Here is an 18,474-nt window from a genome sequence, read left to right as displayed (position 1 = left end):
CCTGATCCTAAAGGTTGCTGGGGCTGCTTGTCCACTCCCTGAGCAGGTTTCAGGGCAGTAACATCTTTAAGCTCTCGCACTGTTGTTTGGGAGCTGTTGCTGGATGATTAGAGGTTTCGAAGATGGACACATGTAGAGCCTGAAAAGGATGTCAGGCACTGTTAGGATGTTACCCTTGACTCCGAAAGCCCTGAGCTGAAATGTTAACAGGGCTGCTAGTGTCCCATCTGGGTAGGTTTCAAGCCAGGAATGTTTTCAGCCCTCACACATTTGGTTTAGAGTTATTACTGGACATTTAATTTAATTGTAATTATGAATAAATTATAAATGATAAATTAACTAATAATAAATTAATTATAAATTACAGTTTCAAATTTGGATGCTTTTGGATCAGGAATATTATCTCTGGTACAGTTTGGAAGAAATGCCCTGAGCCCAATGGTATACAGGGGCTGCTAGTGGGATACCTGTGGAGGTTTCAAGCCAGGAATATCTTCAAGCCCTCACTTCTTTTGTTTGACACCTGTTGCTGGAGGTTTAGCAGTTTTAGAGGTTGTTGCTGGTAGATTGAAAGCTGATGTCAGGCACACTTAGGACCATTGTCTTGGCTAGGAATGCCCTGAGCCTCAAGGTTTGTTGCCCTGCTAGTCTACTACCTGGGGAGGTTTCAGGAAAGAAGCATCTTTCAGCCCTCACACCTTTTGTCTGGGGGCTCTAACTGGATGTTTGTCATTTTTGAAGTTGGACGCGGGTAGAGCCCGAAAATGACACCAGGCACTCTGCAGACCATTCGCTCAGCCACAGAAGCTCTGAGCCCCGAAATTACCGGGGCTGATCCCCCTGCCAGAGGAAGTTTAGGGCTCCCCAGTTATTTCAGTTCTCAAACCTTTTGTTTGGGAGCTATTGCTGGATCTTAACATTTTTTGAATGTGGACACTGGTAGAACCAGAAAATGATGTCTGGTATTATAGGACCATTCCCTTGGCTACGAATGCCCTTCCCCCCAAGGTTCCCAGGGCTGTGTGTGGACTACCTGGGGAGGTTTCTGGCCAGGAAGCTTTTTCAGCCTTTGCAAGTTTTGTTTGCAACCTACAATAAAGTTGGGAGATTCTCCCTGGCCCTCCTTTTGTTATTAATATATTTATAGAATTATAAATAAACGGAGGAACAGAGAGAATCTCCCACTTTTATTGGATCCGGGGGGAACAACTGTGACGGGTGATGAAGAAAAGGCTGATGTACTGAATGCCTTTTTTACCTCAATCTTTAATGGTAAGACCAGTTGTCTCTCCATTGTCAGACCCCAGAGTAGAACGATGGGGACAGGAAGTAGAGTGAAGCCCTGCTTAGATCTGCAAAGGTCAATGGATCTGGATGGGACACACCTGAAAGCACTGAGGGAGCTGGCAGAAGTGCTCGCCAAGCCACTTTCCCTTATTTACCAGCAGTCCTGGCTGACCAGGGTGGTTTTGCCTGATTGGCAGCTGGCACATGTGACACCCATCTACAAGAAGGGACAGAAGGAGGACCCAGGGAACTACAGGCCTGTCAGCCTGACGTCAGTGCTGGGGAAGGGGATGGAACTAATCATCTTGAGTACCATCATGCAACACATGCAGCACACTCAGGTGATCAGGCCCGGTTACCATGGGTTTAGTATGTGCTTGAGGAAGCTGGTCTCCTTCTATTAAAAGAATACCTGCTTAGTGGATGAGGGGAAGGCTGTGGATGTGATCTACCTGGACTTCAGAAAATCCTTCATCACTGTCTCCCAAGACATCCTGCTGGAGAAATTGGCCTCTAATGGGTTCGATGGGTATACTCTGTGCTGGGTTAGAAACTGGCTGAAGGCCGGGCCCAAAGAGTTGTGGTGAACAGAGTTGAGATGAGAGGAAATGGTTTCAAATTGCTCCAGGGGAGATTTATTTCTCATAGCAGGAAGAATTTCTTTCCTGAAAGGGTAGTCAAGTATTGGAACAGGCTGCCCAGGGAAGGGGTGCAGTCACCATCCCTGTTGGTATTTCAAAAGGCGTGGGCCTTGTTCGTTCTGGTTTGTCTAAGCTGTAGTAACATGGGCCACAGTCATCCCATTCCTCATGCAGTATCTCCAGGCCTTGTGTGACCCTGACACTAAGGAATAATGCGCTGTGCTCTCTTTGCATCATGTCTGTCTGCAAACAGCCAAAAGTTTTCCTTTTCTTTTTTTAATTTCTTTTTATAAACACTTTACAAGCATCTTCATCAGCTGAATCACTTGACTCCTTGAATCACTTCACAACTTGGGAATTTCCAGGAAGTGTCATACTCACCTTCCCCTGAACCTGCATTACCCCCAGTCTGTCTCTTCATCTCCCTCATCACTGAGGTGTTTCCACCTCTCCTGGTGATACGGCCATGCCCAAGGACACCTTCTCCAGACTACCCTGATGTGTGCACTTCACTTTGCTCAAAGGTTTCCACCTCCACTCACTCTTTGGTCATTCAGATGCTGATAAACTTTGAGCTTCAGAGAGTTGGAAAACATCTCATCTTTCAGCAGTCTAATGAACTGTTCTGTCAGTGGTTCAGTGTGTTGATAAGTGACGTTTCTATGTATCTGATTGAAACTGTTCTAGGAGAGAATCTCCTCTGAAAGCTGACCCCCTTCACACGCTGCTTGGCCGTAGCAGGCAGCTGAGGAGAGAGATTTCATGGTTATTAAACTGGATCATGTTGAACTGCTGTTTGTGGTCAGAGAAATCTGTCTGTGCCTGTGAGGTAAAGTCTTGGGAGTCCCAGGAGGCCAGTGAGGGAACTGCTGGTCTTGGGGAAGAGCAAGGTTCTCAAGACAGGGTTGGATCTCAAGGGACTGTTTTCCCATCCTGTCCAGAACCCTCTACAAGATCTCTGGACAAACATCCCTTGTAGAATGCTGCTACAACATCTTCCATGGACTGAGTAATGACAGACACTTTTTTTTTCTATGAAAAAATCCTCCATTGTGAAATGACTGTGACTGTTTCATCACCCAATTAAAACCTCTCCAATTACTTATACAAGTCTTAATTTTTGAAAGAAAATTACATGAAGAGCTATTCCTTTAAGGGCTTTCTGGATGATAATGAGCCCCATGGTATCTCTGGTGAGTCAACAGAACTCAGATACCAAGAGGACACTGAAGAAACTTCTCAAGAAGTTCAAGTCAGGAGTAATGCCCAAAGTACCTTGAAGCACTAACAGGCCCCACTGGGAGCCATTCCTGACAAAGCCTCCCTATGGGCTCATTAGAACAGACAACTGGAGGCCATGAGTACAAACCCAGGCAAAGCACAGGCAGCTCTGATGCTGAGGACACCCTGGCTTGGTCTGATGAAGCAGAAATGCCAAGTGCTGACCCCCAGCCCCTGGGCAGTGAGATCCTGACCCTCACCTGTGTCTGAGGGCTCTTCCTTGGGATGTGGGGAGTGTGACACCAAGGGAAGGACAGGGGTATGATACACGGTGGCCTCCCCTGGGGTGGGTGCAAGGAGTCAGCCATGCTCCATGGCCATGAGGACAATGTGTCTTCCCTGAGGCCTCTGTGGCAGGGACATCATCAATAGCCAAGGGGAAAAGACCTATCGGGTTCTTGTAACCTGAATGGCACCCTTGGCCATCTGCACCACAGCCCGTGCCACACTGCCTCACAGCTATGCATGTTTCCTTTAGGCTGCAGGGACGCAACACGCTTTCCAATCTCATTCCCACCCCACGATGTCCCTGCCTGTACTGCTGTCTCTCTGTCCTCATCAGCTGTTCCCACAAGCACAAAGCCACCAGTTCATCCACACTTCCTCCCAGTGACTTCTTGCAGCACACCACTATCCTCAAAATGATGTGTTTGCCTGCATTCTGCACCTGGTAATGGCATTTCTTTACCAGGTGTTTCCACCTGCTGTCAACTCCTTTCATCTACAGCATGAGGAACCAGGAGCTCAAGGATGCTGTGAGGACACGATATTTCTGAGCAGTAATATACTGCTCATCCTCAGAGCTGGCCATGTAACTCACATGAGGACTGGTGTGTGTTTAGTAGCTTTGTGAGTTGTTCTTTCTTTCCTCCTAGTTTGTCTAGGCTGTAATAACATGGTTCACTTCCATCCTTTCCTAATGCAGCATCTCTTGGTCCTGTGTGACCCAGACACTTTGCAATGACCTGCTATAGAAACACCAAGGGACCCTCGATACCAACTGAGGTCGTCATAGACCTTAATTCCCAAACTGTTTCCACTTTGGTCTGGACACAGCAACAACAAAAAGAAGGGGTGTATATAACCTACATAACATGTTCTGCTCCAATTATTTGGTCATTTTCGATGAGCATGGTGGCCACCAATCCAGTAATGACATTTAAAGCCAAATGGTCCATTCCCTTTGAGTCTTAAATCAGAACTACAGGGAGTTTCAAAATAAATGGTGCTTTTTAAGCCCAAAGGATGCTTAATTCTATTATTTGAAATTATTCCATTAATCCAAAGATTGCTTCTCCGTGCTCCTACCCAACTGTTAAAGTTACACTGAATGGTGACTTCCTGGTCGGTTATGCCAACCAGGTTCTGCCACAAGCCGAAAGGTTGGATTCCCTCAGTATCTCAACTCTCATAAGATTCGTATTAGACCAAAAGCTATCAAATCAGTTCTTATGACCAATTTCATTGACCCATGCAAAACATAGCCCTTGAGGGATGAATTTTGCTCATCAGTGGTGTTGCTCAATATACAGCATAACATGTCACCTCTGACAGGAAAAGAGTGATTATAAGTTGCACAATTAATGGGTGGACACCCAGGGAAGATACAAGGATTTCCACACCTGAAGGTCCAATCACACACACTGTGACCCACAAACCCTCCATTGTTGTCATTCCGATTCAGACATATTCCCCCTTTTCTGGAACTGGGATTTTCCATGGATTTGTTTCCTCATTCCAATAGAATGAATCATGACCAATGGTTATGTCACTTAGATCACTCAGGAGCCATTTTGGGGATATTGTTTCAACGTCCATGGCCAGTCTTTAAATCCTGAAGGGATCCCACATCCCCAACCATTTGTCAGGTTAAAAGCATTGGGCATCTGCTGGCCTAAAGTTATAAATCCATTTTGCCACCCCAGGCTGAAGAGGGGGGCAGAAACGTTTCCCCAGATATTGAAGTTGGTGAGAATGGTCAATCAAAACAATGTTTGTGATAGTCTGCTAAACGTCCTATAAATATTAACAAAGCAGTTATTAACTAAACTATACAGCCAATTAACAGCTTCATCTATTCCTTCAAGCAGGTGTCAGAGATTCCATCTGGAAAAGAAAAGAAAAAACCCCAGACTCAGTTTGTATTAAGGGACTGGTCGTAGATTGATATTAGAAGGATGGAATAATCCACCTTGTATTGACTTTGTGTTCCTTCCCATGGGCATCTTTTGCTTTCCAAGCGTATTTGTTGGGGGGCTCAGCCAGTACGAGGGGAATGGTCCCAATGGTCGGTATTTCTACCAAGACTGGCAGACCAGGAGAGAAAATGGCTTTTCTGGGGTGCTGGGAGTGTGGGGTTTGGGGATTAATGTTTGGGGTTTTGGGACAAAAGGCATTGAGTCGGGACATCCAATTATTCCCCAGCAATCATTATCTCAGGGAACTGCATCCCAGAGTTGTTCTGCCCAGTGTGGCTTGTGAGCTTTTAAAAACCCTTTCAAAAGCCCATCAGTTCCCCCCACTATCCCATTAGCTTGGGGGTAACACGGGGGGTGAAATCCCCTCCTGACTCCTCCTTCCTTGGCCCACTCCTGCCCCTTGGCAGCAGTGAAATGACTGCCCTGGGCTGACTGAGCAGACTGGGGGTTGGCAGAAAGCGAAACCAATTGGTCAGGGCCCACCCTGGATGTTCTCCTGCTGCTCCTGGAAATGCCTCGGCTGGGACTAGGCCAGAAATGATTTCCACTCCCACTAATACTATTGTTTCCCCTCCGCCTTCCCAAGGGCTCCAATGGAGTCGATTTGCCAGGCCTCCCAAAGGGTCTTTTTCTCTCTCAGCTGCAGGGGGGTCTCTTCCATGGGGTGCCGCTCTAGCCGCAGGCAGCATTGTTCACAGGCCCAGAGCCAGGTGGGGCAAGCTTCCCAGTGACAGGCCACCCCCTGGCATGTGCCTCCCTGTGGGAATCCTTGGATCCTGCCTGGCCACGTTTCACATGCAGCCATTCCAGGAGCCTGTCCCTGTTTCCTCTGAGCTGGGCCTCTTTCTGCAGAGGGGCAATGCTGGCCATTTCCTCTGAGCTGAGGGAGCTGGGCCTCGTTAGCTTGGAGAAGAGGAGACTGAGGGGTGGCCTTATTCAGGTCAATGGGTAAAAGCTGGAGCAGAGGAAGTTCCATGTGAATGGAAGGAGAAACTCTTTCACTGTGAGGGTGCCAGAGCCCTGGGACAGACTGCCCAGAGAGGTTGTGGAGTCTCCTCCTCTGGAGACATTCACACCCACCTGGATGTGTTCCTGTGTGGTTTAGTCCAGGTGATCCTGCTCTGGCAGGGGGGTTGGACTAGATGACCTTTTGAGGTACCTTCCAACTCCTAATGTTCTGTGATTCCTTGACCTTGGATCTCCCTGCACGTCTCTTGGAGCACCTCTGGCCCCTCAGGTTTCACTGGGTGTTGGTGTTTGAACACTTCCTTCTTGGCCTCCCCACCATTAATTCCCATGAGAGCTGGGACCAGCAGTTCCCAGGAAACAGGTGCCTCTTTTGTGCCTGCTGCAAATGGGGCAAGAGGAACCCCAGTTCCCTTGATTTGAGGCAGCCATGGGCCTGACCTGCATCCTCTTCCAGCCCCAGGGCTACAAAGCAAGGATGAGGTGCCTCTAGTCACTTGTCATACTCCTTACCCTCCCCAAGGGGAAAGAGTCCCCTTCCCGTCATCTTCTGGGGGTCCTACCTCATGTGGAAACAAGAAAAAGTGATTCTTCTGCCCAGCTCATGTTTGATCAGGAGAAAGGACTCTGCTGGACAGAAGGATTTCTCCCCAGCCTAGAGAGCAGATGGCAGGGAGGACTTCAGTGTCTTTCCAAGTTGGTTCCCTGGAGCTTCAGGAATACCTCAGAGGAGCCGAGGAGTACGTGACACCTTCACCTGCTCCTCTGCTGTAGCTGGGCTGGACTCCTGGGACAGCGGGAGCTGATGAAACATTACAGCACTGATGAGGGACAGCTCTGCCACAGAGCAGCTCCTCTGGCAAGCGCACAGGGCTGGGGACACTGCCTGTAGGCATCAAGGGGAGACCTGAGAGGGTGAGAGAGCTGCCAGATGCTGAGAGCTCACTGGAGGAGAAATATCCTCAGCACTCTACCTGTGAGTATGTCCGTGGTATGTCTGTGGGTGCAGAGCAATGCAGGTTCTGTTCCTGGAGGGATCTCCTAAAGCTGGGACATGGGGCAGTGTGTGGGGTATGTCAGGAGGACAGGTTCTCTATAGGACAAGAAAGTGCTGCCTGGAAGTGATGCCCTTGTGCCCCATGAGAGGGACAGGGCAGGACAGCTGTCTTCTCCTGGGCATGGCTGAGGGGTGCCCAGGGCTGTTCTTGCGAGCAGGGTCCTTGTGAACAGGAGTTTGTGTGCTGGGGCAGGGACTCTGCTGCTGCCAGGGTCAGCACTCAGCCTGCCTGCTGGACTTTCCACAGGGATATAGGCAGCACCTCTGGGTTGAAGCAGTGACCCAGGGAAGGGCAACGTAAGGTCCTTCTGCTGTAAGAAAGTGCTTTGCTCCCAGCCAGAGCTGATCCTTGAGAAATGCCAAAGAGAATATTTCTCCAAAGGCAGAGTCTTTGCTTTGACTTTTCCTCTCCTGTGGGCTGTGCAGAGTGTGGTAGATGAGAACTTATTTCTCCCCTTGAGAATATGCAGTGAAAACTTGATTCTCATGAAGATGTTGGAGCCTGGGCTGAGCCCTGCACACACAGAGGTTCCCTGGGGCAGCGCCCTGATGCCAGGAGGGGTCTGCAGAGCAGAGCTGAGCACAGGGCAGGTTGGATGAGGTCTGTGAGCACAGAGCAGGAGGTGAGATGGGCAAAAAGAAGGATCTGCAGGGACAGCTCCAGGCTGCAGAGACACTGTCAGGGAGGGAGAAGGACTTGCTCTGGGGATTTGGTACCTCCCTGTTATCCACCACAGTGCAGACGTTTTCCCACAGCCACCCCATGGTTTCTGCCACCCAGCACAGAGTCTGGACCCAGAGTTCCAGGGCTTCAGTCTGAGTCCTCTTCTTGGCAGCTGAACCCCCTTTGAGTAGAAACCCCTAAGTGCCTGTCTGTCTGTCCCTGTCCTTCCAGCATTGGCTGGAGAAATTCTTGTTCTTTCCCCTCCTGTCCTTTCTGCCTTTGTCCCACTGTTACCTTGGGCTGTGGGCATGTCCTTTGGTGTGGCTGGCACTGAGCTGACCCTCACTTCAGGACCCCCAGCTGTAGGACTTGGACTTCTTCCTCCCAGCAGTGGCACGCTCAAGTCAGCACAAAGCAGACCTCCCAAAAGGGACCTGCAAAAAGTCTTCCTGAATCCAGAGAGACAATGTGAATTGCTCAAAGGAGATTTCCCTAACTTCTCACTGTGCCTTTCCCTCCTTGGACAGGTCTGCACACTTCATGGCAGCAGATGACCAACAGCAGCAGCTCCATCAGCCAGTTCCTCCTCCTGCCCTTTGCCAACACACGGGAGCTGCAGCTCCTGCACTTCTGGCTCTTCATGGGCATCTACCTGGCTGCTCTCCTGGGCAATGGGCTCATCATCATCACCATAGCCTGTGACCACCACCTCCACACCCCCATGTACTTCTTCCTCCTCAACCTTTCACTGCTCGACATGGGATTCATGTCAACCACTCTTCCAAAATCCATGGCTAATTCCTTGAGGGACACCAGGGCAATCTCGTTCTGGGGATGTGCTGCGCAGGTCTTCCTGTTTTTCTTCTTGGCTAGTTCAGAGTTGTCTCTTCTCACAGTCATGGCCTATGACCGCTACGTTGCCATCTGCCACCCCCTGCACTACGGGACCCTCCTGGGCAGCAGAGCTTGTGTCCACATGGCAGCAGCTGCCTGGGGCAGTGGGTTTCTTAGTGCTGTGCTGCACACAGCCAATACATTTTCACTCCCCCTCTGCCATGGCAATGCTGTTGACCAGTTCTTCTGTGAAATCCCCCAGATCCTCAAGCTCTCCTGCTCAGATGCCTACCTCAGGGAAATTGGACTCACTGTGGTCAGTGCCTGTTTCAGTTTTGGGTGTTTTGTGTTCATTGTGGTGTCCTATGTGCAGATCTTCAGGGCTGTGCTGAGGATCCCCTCGCAGCAGGGACGGCACAAAGCCTTTTCCATGTGTCTTCCTCACCTGGCCGTGGTCTCCCTGTTTGTCAGCACTGGTGTGATTGCCAACCTGAAGCCCCCCTCCATCTCCTCTCTATATGGGGACCTTGTAGTAACATTTCTTTACTCAATGTTTCCACCAGCAGTTAACCCCTTCATCTACAGCATGAGGAACCAGGAACTGCAAGATGCACTGAAGAAAGTTCTACAATCAATATATTATCAGGATTGATAAGCTTCCTGTATCTTTTTTGTAATTTGCATTTTTAATTCATGGAATTTGCTTCTCCTAATTTAGCCGGTATTTTTTGCAATAGTCCTCTTTTCTTTGGAGGGTCTGCATCTACTGCACTTCTCCAATGTCCTGAACCCAGCCTTTTGAATACAAGTGATATATTTTAGGTATGTGTTTCACTACCCTAAGAATGACATTTCTTTATCCTCATATCCACTCTGACCTCCAAAGCTGTAGTTCTGCTGGATTTCCTTTCTTATGTTCTTTTGCTGTAGTGCAAGAGGGCTTCCCTCAGCCTCCCCTTCCCCAGGCTAAAGCAGCCAGCATGTCTCAGCCTCTCCACGCAAGACCCCTCACCGTATCTTCACACTTTCTCTGCCCAGGTGACATTTCCTCCCTATTCTTTCAGTCTGAGGAGCCCCACGCTGGGACTGACTGGCTGCTCCAGAGGTGGCCACATCAATGTTGACTCTGGATGGACCAGAAGGGCCCTTGTCTGTGCAGCCACACTCCTCCCAGTGCAGTCCAATGGGTTCATGGCCAGATCCCTGTTCAGCACCTCTGTCTGCTATGGCATCCCCTGCAATGCCCACATCCTTCTCCTTGCGGTCGGTTCTCCACCTGTCCTGTCTGAGCTGCCTTGATGTGTGGGTGTTGTACTGGAACCTTTTATTGTGGTTTCACCTCAGACAAGAGCTGAGAACCACAGAGCTGCTCTCAGTAAGAGGGTGTGGGTCGGGGATTGAAGTGGGGAAAAGGGAGGGAAAAGAATACCGCAAAAAATCCCCAAAACCTGATGCGTTGGTATAAGGACAGTTTACAGGGACATCAGAAAGAGAGAATAACAATAAAATGCCTTTATAGGAAAATATAAAATACTGGTGATGCCAATTCAGTTTCTCACTGAACAGCACAGCTCAGGCTACACAGCTCAGAGCTGTCCTGGAATGGGACCATCCCCAAAACCATGTGCCCTGGAGTCTTCATCTCCTTCCCTCCACCAGCCCCATTTTATGCTGAGCAAGAGTTTGTTGGTATGGAATAACCCTCTTTGGCCAGTTTGGGTCACCTGTCCTGGCTGTGTCGCCTCCCAAATCCCAGGGTGCCCCCACCTTCTCGTTAGCAGGAAAATATGAACAACTGAAAGGTGCTTGACAGCTTGGACACAGCTGAACCATCAGTGAGGTGCCAGCACGGCTCTCATCTGAACTCCCAAACATGACATTCCACCCACTGCTAGAAACAAAACCAGCTCTATCCTAGCACAAACTATGCCACCTTTGTGGACAACAAGTACAACACACTGGTGGGCTCACTCCTGTAGTCAGACAGTGTGGATAATCCCCTTAGTCAGTTATGGTCAGGTGGGCCTGCTCTGTCCCCTCCCAGGCACTTGTGCACTCCCAAGTGACTCATTTCTGGAGCAGAATTGGACAAAAGCCCTTGATGCTGTGCAAGCCCTGCTCAGCAAGGAACAAACACATTATTTAGACTTTTTTGCTTACAAATCCAAAGCACAGAACTATGGAGGCTGCTAACATGAAAATTAATTCCAGCCCAGCCAAAATAAGAGGTCAGGAGGAGAAGATCTCTTCTGGTTGGAAACCTTCTTGATGTTCCTGTTCCTCAAACCCCAGAGCTTCTCAAGGGCTGTTTGAAGGGCAGCTCCATTTTGTTATCAGTCCATGTGTGCACATGTCTCTCCAACTTGTGGTGCCTCTAACAAAATGACAGCAGTAGGTGTTAAAGAAGGTGAGGAATAAGAAACAAAAGCAAAGTGATCCTTTCTAAATGACATTGCAGTAGTCCACTGGAAGAAGACTCATGTTATCATAATCCAGCTCTACTTCTCTTGGAAGAGAACCACTGTTGTAGCTTCCTGAGGGTCAGTATAGGAGGCTTCAACCACTCCAGAAGGCTTCTAGATTAATAGATTAATAGAATCACACAGTCATGGATTACCAGGTTGGAAGGGAACTGAAAGGTCATTTGGTCCAACATTTTCTGCTGAATCTCAAGAAAAGCACCACACAGACCAGCTGGCCCTGCACTCTATCCCACTGAATCTTATAAACCTCTGATGTTGGGGAATCCATCACTTCCCATGGGAGATTATGCCAAAGGCTGCTTGTTCTCAGGGTAAAAGATTTTCCCTGTGTCCTGTGGGAATGTCTCCAGGAGGAACTTGCACCCATTATTGCTCAGCTATTTCTTGTGAGTCCTTCAAAATACAGGAGTCTCTCCCTCCTTTGTAGACAGCCTTTAAGTACTGGGACCTATTGATGAGGTGTCCTTGTTTTCTGAAGGCTGAAGAAAAGCAGCTCCCTCAGCCTTTCCTCAGATGGCAGGCTGCCCAGGCCTTGGGTCATCTTTGTGGCCCTTCTCTGGACCTTCTCCAGCCTGGCCATAACTTCACCCTGTACCCCAGGCGTGGCCTGACAAGTGCTGAGTAGAGTGGGACAGTGACTTCTTTATGTCTGCAGGTGATCCCCATGCTGATGCACCTGGGAGTCGTTTGCCTCAGCATTTCTCTGTTTATTCCTAGTGAGCTGCTTGTTCACAAGAACCCCCATGTACCTTTCCACAGAGCTCTTCTCCAGCCAGGTGGATCCCAGTTGGTGCTGCATTCCTGGATTATACTTTCCCAGCTCCTAGACCCCACACTTCACCTTACCCATTCTTTATTCCATGTCTTCCCACCAGATGGCAGCCCCTTCCCCAGTGTCTGTATCCCCACTGAGTTCAGTATAACCCACAAACTTCATCAGGGTTAACTTCATTTGGGTCAAACTTCACGAACCTTCTTCCAGTGCATGACAGCAGGGCAGGAATGTGATTGCCTCACAACTCTTTTGTATATTTGGAGTTGTTCTTGGTATTACTACTTGTGGGGAGAAGTTTACTGAGGTTTAACAAGGGCAAGTGTAGGGTCTGCCATCGGGGGAAGAACAACCCCAGGTACCAGTATAGGTTGGGGGCTGCCCTGTTGGAGAGCAGGGTAGGTGAGAGGGACCTGGGGGTCCTGGTGGACAACAGGGTGACCATGAGCCAGCAATGTCCCTCATGGCTAACAAGGCCAATGGCATCCTGGGGTGTGGTTAGTAGGTCAAAAGACATCCTTCTCCAGCTCTAGTCTGCCCTCACGACTCTTTGGTATCTGTGGAGTTGTTCTTGGCACTACTACTTGCAAGGAGAAGTAATAACAAGGGCAAGTGTAGGGTCTTGCATCTGGGGAAGAACACCCCCATCTACCAGTATAGGTTGGGGACTGGCCTGTTGAGGAGCAGCCGAGGTGAGAGGGACATGGGGGCAGCATGACCATGAGCCACCAAGGTGCCCTCCCGGCTACGAGGGCCAATGGCGTCCTGGGGTGCCACTATGAGGGACCAGCAAGTGTGTGATTTGTAGGTCAAGAGAGGTCCTTTACCCCCTCTCCTATGCCCTGGAGAGACTGTACCTGGAATGTTGTGTCCAGTTCTGGGCCCCTCAGTTCAAGAAGGACCGAGAACTCCTTGAAGGAGTCCAGCACAGGGCCAGCAAGATGGTTAAGGGAGTAGAACATCTTCCTTACAAGGAAAGTCTGAGGGAGCTGGGCCTCTTTAGCTTGGAGAAGAAGAGAGGGAGGGGTGACCTTATTCATGTTTAGAAATACGTAAAGGGCGAGAGTCAGGAGGACAGAGCCAGCCTCTTCTCAGTGATGGCCAGAGAAAGGACAAGGGGCAACGGGTGCAAGCTGGAGCAGGGGAAGTTCCACGTGAATGTAAGGAGAAACTTACTCACTGTGAGGGTGATGGAGCCCTGGGACAGACTGCCCAGAGAGGTTGTGGAGTCTCCTTCTCTGGAGACATTCAAACCTGCCTGGATATGTTCCTGTGTGATTTAATCTAGGTGATCCTGCTCTGGCAGGGGAGGTTGGACTAGATGATCTTTTGAGGTCCCTTCCAACTCCTAACGTTCTGTGACTCTGTGGTCCTGTGATTCTTACCCAAGGAAACGATCCCAAAAGCTCCTGTTATCATTTTAAGGCTCTACCAGCGTCCACCATGAAAACTGGTACAGCTCCAAACAAAAGCTTTGAGTGCTGACAGATGTTCCTGGCCTGAAACCTCCCCAAGAGGCCACTAGAGGCTGCAGTAACCTTTGAGCTCAGGGCTTTCCTGGCCAAGGGAATGGTCCTAACTATGCCTGATGTCCGTATTTAAAACAAATAAAGGTCCAGCAATAGCTCCTAAAGAAGTGGTTTGAGGGTAGAAAGTTATGTTCCTGTCCTGAAACCACCCCAGGTAGCCCACTAGAACCCTCAGGAACCTTGGGACTGATGACTGTCCTTATGAAGATAAGTCCTAAGAGTGGCTGTTGTAATTTTCAGGCTCTACCAGCGTCCAAGTTCTGAACTGCTAAACATCCAGCAATAGCTCCCAAACAAAAAGTGATAGAGCTGAAAAAAGTTCCTTGGAATGAAACCTCCCCGGGTAGCCAACTAGCTACCCTAGTAACCTTGGGAATCAGGGATTTGCTTGCTAGGAGAACAGTCCTAACAGTGCCTGATGTCATTTTCAGACTCTACCAGCATCCACATTTGACCCTGCTCAACATCCAGCAATAGCTCCCAAACAAGAGTTGTGAGGGCCTAGTAATCTTCCTGGCCTGAAACCTCCCCAGGTAGCCCACTAGCAGACCCAGTAGCCTTGGGGCTCATGTCTTTCAAAGAAAACAGAATGGTCCTAATAGTGCCTGACATCATTTTCTAACTCTAACAGCATCCACCTTCAAAACTGCTAAACCCCCAGCAATAAATATCCCATCCCCACCCCTCTCCCACCCCCCCCCCCCCGAAAAATTAGAGGGCTGAAAGATGTTCCTGCCCTCAAACCCCAGTAGGTAGCACGCCAGATTCTCCAGTAGCCTTGAGACTCAGGTCTATCCTTACCAAGGTAACAGTCCTGACATTGTCTGATGTTATTTTCAGGCTCTAACAGCCTCCTTCTTCAAAACTGCTAAATGTCCAGTAATGGCTTACAAATGAAAGGCTCAAAGGATGACTGATGTCCCTGACCTGAAACCTGCCTAGGTAGCCCACTAGGAGCCGCAGCACCCTTGGGGACCAGGGCTTTCCTTGCCTAAGTGAACGGTCGTAACAAGACCTGATGATATTTTCTGGCTCTAACAGCATCCACCTTCAGCAATGCTAAGCATCTAGCTATAGCTCCCAGTCAAAAGGTGCAAGGGCCTAAAGATCTTCTTCCTGGAAACCTCCTCAGGGAGCCCAAAAGATGCACCAGTAATGTTGGGGCTTAGGGCTTTTATAGACAATGGAATGGTGATAACAGTGCTAGACATCAGTTTTCAGCTCTACCAGTGTCTAGTTTTGAAACTGCTAAACATCCATCACTAGCTCCCAAACAAAAGTTATGGGGGACTAGTGATCTTCCTGGCCTGAAGCCTCCCAGGGTAGGCCACCAGCAGGCCCAGTAACCTTAGGACCCAGTAATCTTGCGTCTCAGGGCTGTCATAGACAATGAAATCATCCCAACAGTGCCTGATGTCATTTTCAGGCTGTACTATTGACCAACTTTGACCTTGATAAACATACAGCAACAGATCCCAAACAAAAGGTGCGAGGGATGAAAGATGTTCCTGCCCTGAACCCTTTCCCAAGTGCTGCACTAGGAGCACCAGTAGGCTTGGACCTCAGGGCATTCCTAGCCACAAGAACGGTCCTAAAAATACCTGATGTCATTTTTGGGCTCTACCTTCACTGACCCTCGAACATCCTGAACGTCCAGCAATAGAGTCCCAGGTTCTTTAACACCCAGTGCTGTCATTTTTTGTTGGAAGCACCAGCAGTTGGAGAGCCATCTCCAAGCACACATGAACTGTGAACAAAGTGGAGCTTCCCTGCAAACAGACCTTGAGAAACTCTGGGATTTGATGAACAGAAACATTTCCATGAGAAGAGATCTTCTCCTGACATTATTTTGGCTGGGGTGGAATTAATTTGCATGTTGGCGGTTCTGTGGTTTGGAACTGTAAGAAAAAATGTCTAGGTTTTGATTGACTTTTCTCTCTATTCACCCCCACCTCTCCCCCCAAGCATAAACAAACTCTTAGTCCGTTTCATTAAAAAACTCAAGACTTCTACAACTACTTGGATTTAAGTTAGGTCCTTATTGATGAAGATTTCAAAGGAATTTCCCATGGAGGACTTTTTTCCGGTCATGGGTATTGTCTGCCATGGCTCAGTTGATAGAAGAAGTGACAGCAGCATTCTGTGATGGATATGGGTCTGCTAAGGAGATCTGGACAGGCAGGAAAAGCAGTCCCTTGAGATCCAACCCTGCATGGAGAACCTTGCTCTTCCCCAAGCCCAGCAGTTCCCTCACTGGCCTCCTGGGACTCCCAACACTTTTCCTCCCATCATCTCTGCTCACAGGCACAGTCAGATTTCTCTGACAACAAACAGCAGTTCAGCAGGATCCATTTTAATAACCATGAAATCTCTCTCCTCAGCTGCCTGCTACGGCCAAGCAGCGTGTGAAGGGGGTCAGCTTTCAGAGGAGATTCTCTACCAGGACAGTTTTATTCAGATACATAGAAAAGTCACTTATCAACACCCTGATCATCTGATGGAACAATTCTTTGGACGTCTGAAAGACGAGATGTTTTCCAACTCTCTGGAGCTCAAAGTATAAACCAGAGAGCTGAGCAGCATCTGAATGACCAAAGAGCATGTGGAGGTGGAAACCTGTTGAGAACTGCTGAAATTCATCTGATCTGCAGAAAAGAAGTCCTTAGGAATGGCTGTATGATCAGGAGATGTTGAAAAACCTGAATGATGGAAATGAATGAGACAGACTGGCACTCATGCAGGTAGAGGGGAAGGTGAATATTTCTTCTACTCCCATGTCTGAATCAAACACCACCACGAGAACCTGCATTAGGAATGGGATGAACATGGGTGATGTTATTAAAGCTTAGACACACTGAGAGTAAAAAACCCCACTAGATACAGACTGATCCTAACATGAGTTACCATGGCCAGCAATGCACAGAAGACGAGCTGCTTAGAAACATCCAGTCCTCAGTTTCCACATGGCATCCTTGAGTTCCTGGTTCCTCATGCTGTAGATGAGGGGGTTCACTGCTGGTGGAACCACCGAGTAAAGAAATGCCGCTACCAGGTCCAAAAATAGGGAGGAGATGGAGGGAGGCTTCAGGTTGGCAAACACACCAGTGCTGACAAACAGGGAGACCACGGCCAGGTGAGGAAGACACATGGAAAAGGCTTTGTGCCGCCCCTGCTGCGAGGGGATCTTCAGCACAGCCCTGAAGATCTGCACATAGGACACCACAATGAACACAAAACACCCAAAACTGAAACAGGCACTGACCACAATGAGTCCAGTTTCCCTGAGGTAGGCATCTGAGCAGGAGAGCTTGAGGATCTGGGGGATTTCACAGAAGAACTGGTCAACAGCATTGCCATGGCAGAGGGGGAGTGAAAATGTACTGGCTGTGTGCAGCACAGCATTGAGAAATCCACTGCCCCAGGCAGCTGCTGCCATGTGGACACAAGCTCTGCTGCCCAGGAGGGTCCCGTAGTGCAGGGGGTGGCAGATGGCAACGTAGCGGTCATAGGCCATGACAGTGAGAAGCGACAACTCTGCACTAGCCAAGAAGAAAAACAGGAAGACCTGCGCAGCACATCCCCAGAACGAGATTGCCCTGGTGTCCCTCAAGGAATTAGCCATGGATTTTGGAAGAGTGGTTGACATGAATCCCATGTCGAGCAGTGAAAGGTTGAGGAGGAAAAAGTACATGGGGGTGTGGAGGTGGTGGTCACAGGCTATGGTGATGATGATGAGGCCATTGCCCAGGAGAGCAGCCAGGTAGATGCCCATGAAGAGCCAGAAGTGCAGGAGCTGCAGCTCCCGTGTGTCTGCAAAGGCCAGGAGGAGGAACTGGCTGATGGAGCTGCTGCTGTTGGACATCTGCTGCTGTCAAGTGTGGAGACCTGTCCAAGGAGGAAAAGGCAAAGTGAGAAATTAGGGAACTCTTCCTTGAGGAAAACCACTTAGGGAACACCCTCAGATTGACTGGGTGTATTCAGGAAGACATTTCTCAGGTACTTTTTGGGAGGTCTGATTTGTGCTGGCTTGAGTGTGTCACTGCTGGGAGGAGGGTTGGCTGTGGGCTCTAGAGAACCCAGTACTGCCTTACAGCAGTCAGTAAATAGAAGGATGGCCTGAACTCAGACTAAATCCCCTGTGGATAGGAAGGAGCTGAGGAGTGTTTCTTCTGTCAGAACTGCCTGACTTTGCTGCTGCAGTGCCAGTGAAACCTTCCCCTGAGTGCAGAGTGGGGAGAGCTGCTCTGTCCATCAGCCCGGCTCTCAGCTGCCCTGTGCTGGACGCTCTGTGATCACACCCTGCTGTTCCCCACAGAAGAAACTGGACCCCACAGAGAGCTGAGGAATCCAGTCTCACAGGGCAGAGCTCCAAAGCCCTCCTGCGGTCTCATCCTGCCCAAGGAGGATCTCAGCTCCCCGCTCCCAGCCAGGGACACACAGGGCTCAGTGCAGCTGCCCACACACAGGTGATGAGTGGCATTGCCACGGCCTCTGTGCCGAGATGTCTCCTGCATGGGGCTCCTCTCTGGGGCACAAGAGTCCCTGGGAGAGCGGTGCCATTGTGGGAGGCAGCTGCAGCCCAGCAGGAGCTGCCTGGAAAACCTCAGTCCTACAGATGGGGGTCCTGAAGTGAGGGTCAGCTCAGACCAGCCACACCAATGGACATGCTCAAAGCCCCATGTAATGGTGGGACAAAGGCAGCAAGGACAGGAGGGGATACAGCAGGAAATGCTGCAGCAAAAGCTTTAGGGTCAGGAACAGA

At 49.5% G+C, this 18,474-nt stretch overlaps 1 protein-coding gene and 1 pseudogene across 2 annotated transcripts; one reads left to right on the top strand and one right to left on the bottom strand.

The window, feature by feature from the left end:
- Positions 1-8,644: 8,644 nt before the first annotated feature.
- On the top strand, positions 8,645-9,580 carry LOC311202195 (olfactory receptor 14A16-like; the record flags this gene model as incomplete). Its single annotated transcript, XM_084276731.1, has 1 exon — positions 8,645-9,580. The coding sequence occupies one exon, from the start codon at positions 8,645-8,647 to the stop codon at positions 9,578-9,580; it is 936 nt and encodes a 311-aa protein (XP_084132857.1).
- Positions 9,581-16,612: 7,032 nt separating this feature from the next.
- On the bottom strand, positions 16,613-17,574 carry LOC311202194 (olfactory receptor 14A16-like; annotated as a pseudogene). The gene has a single exon. The product of its transcript is annotated as an olfactory receptor 14A16-like (transcript).
- Between the last annotated feature and the right edge of the window lie 900 nt (positions 17,575-18,474).

The sequence above is a fragment of the Gallinula chloropus genome (assembly GCF_964237585.1).
Source record: "Gallinula chloropus genome assembly, chromosome: 29".
In the NCBI taxonomy this organism is placed as follows: Eukaryota; Metazoa; Chordata; class Aves; order Gruiformes; family Rallidae; genus Gallinula; species Gallinula chloropus.
This window is presented reverse-complemented; position numbering and strand designations above follow the sequence as displayed.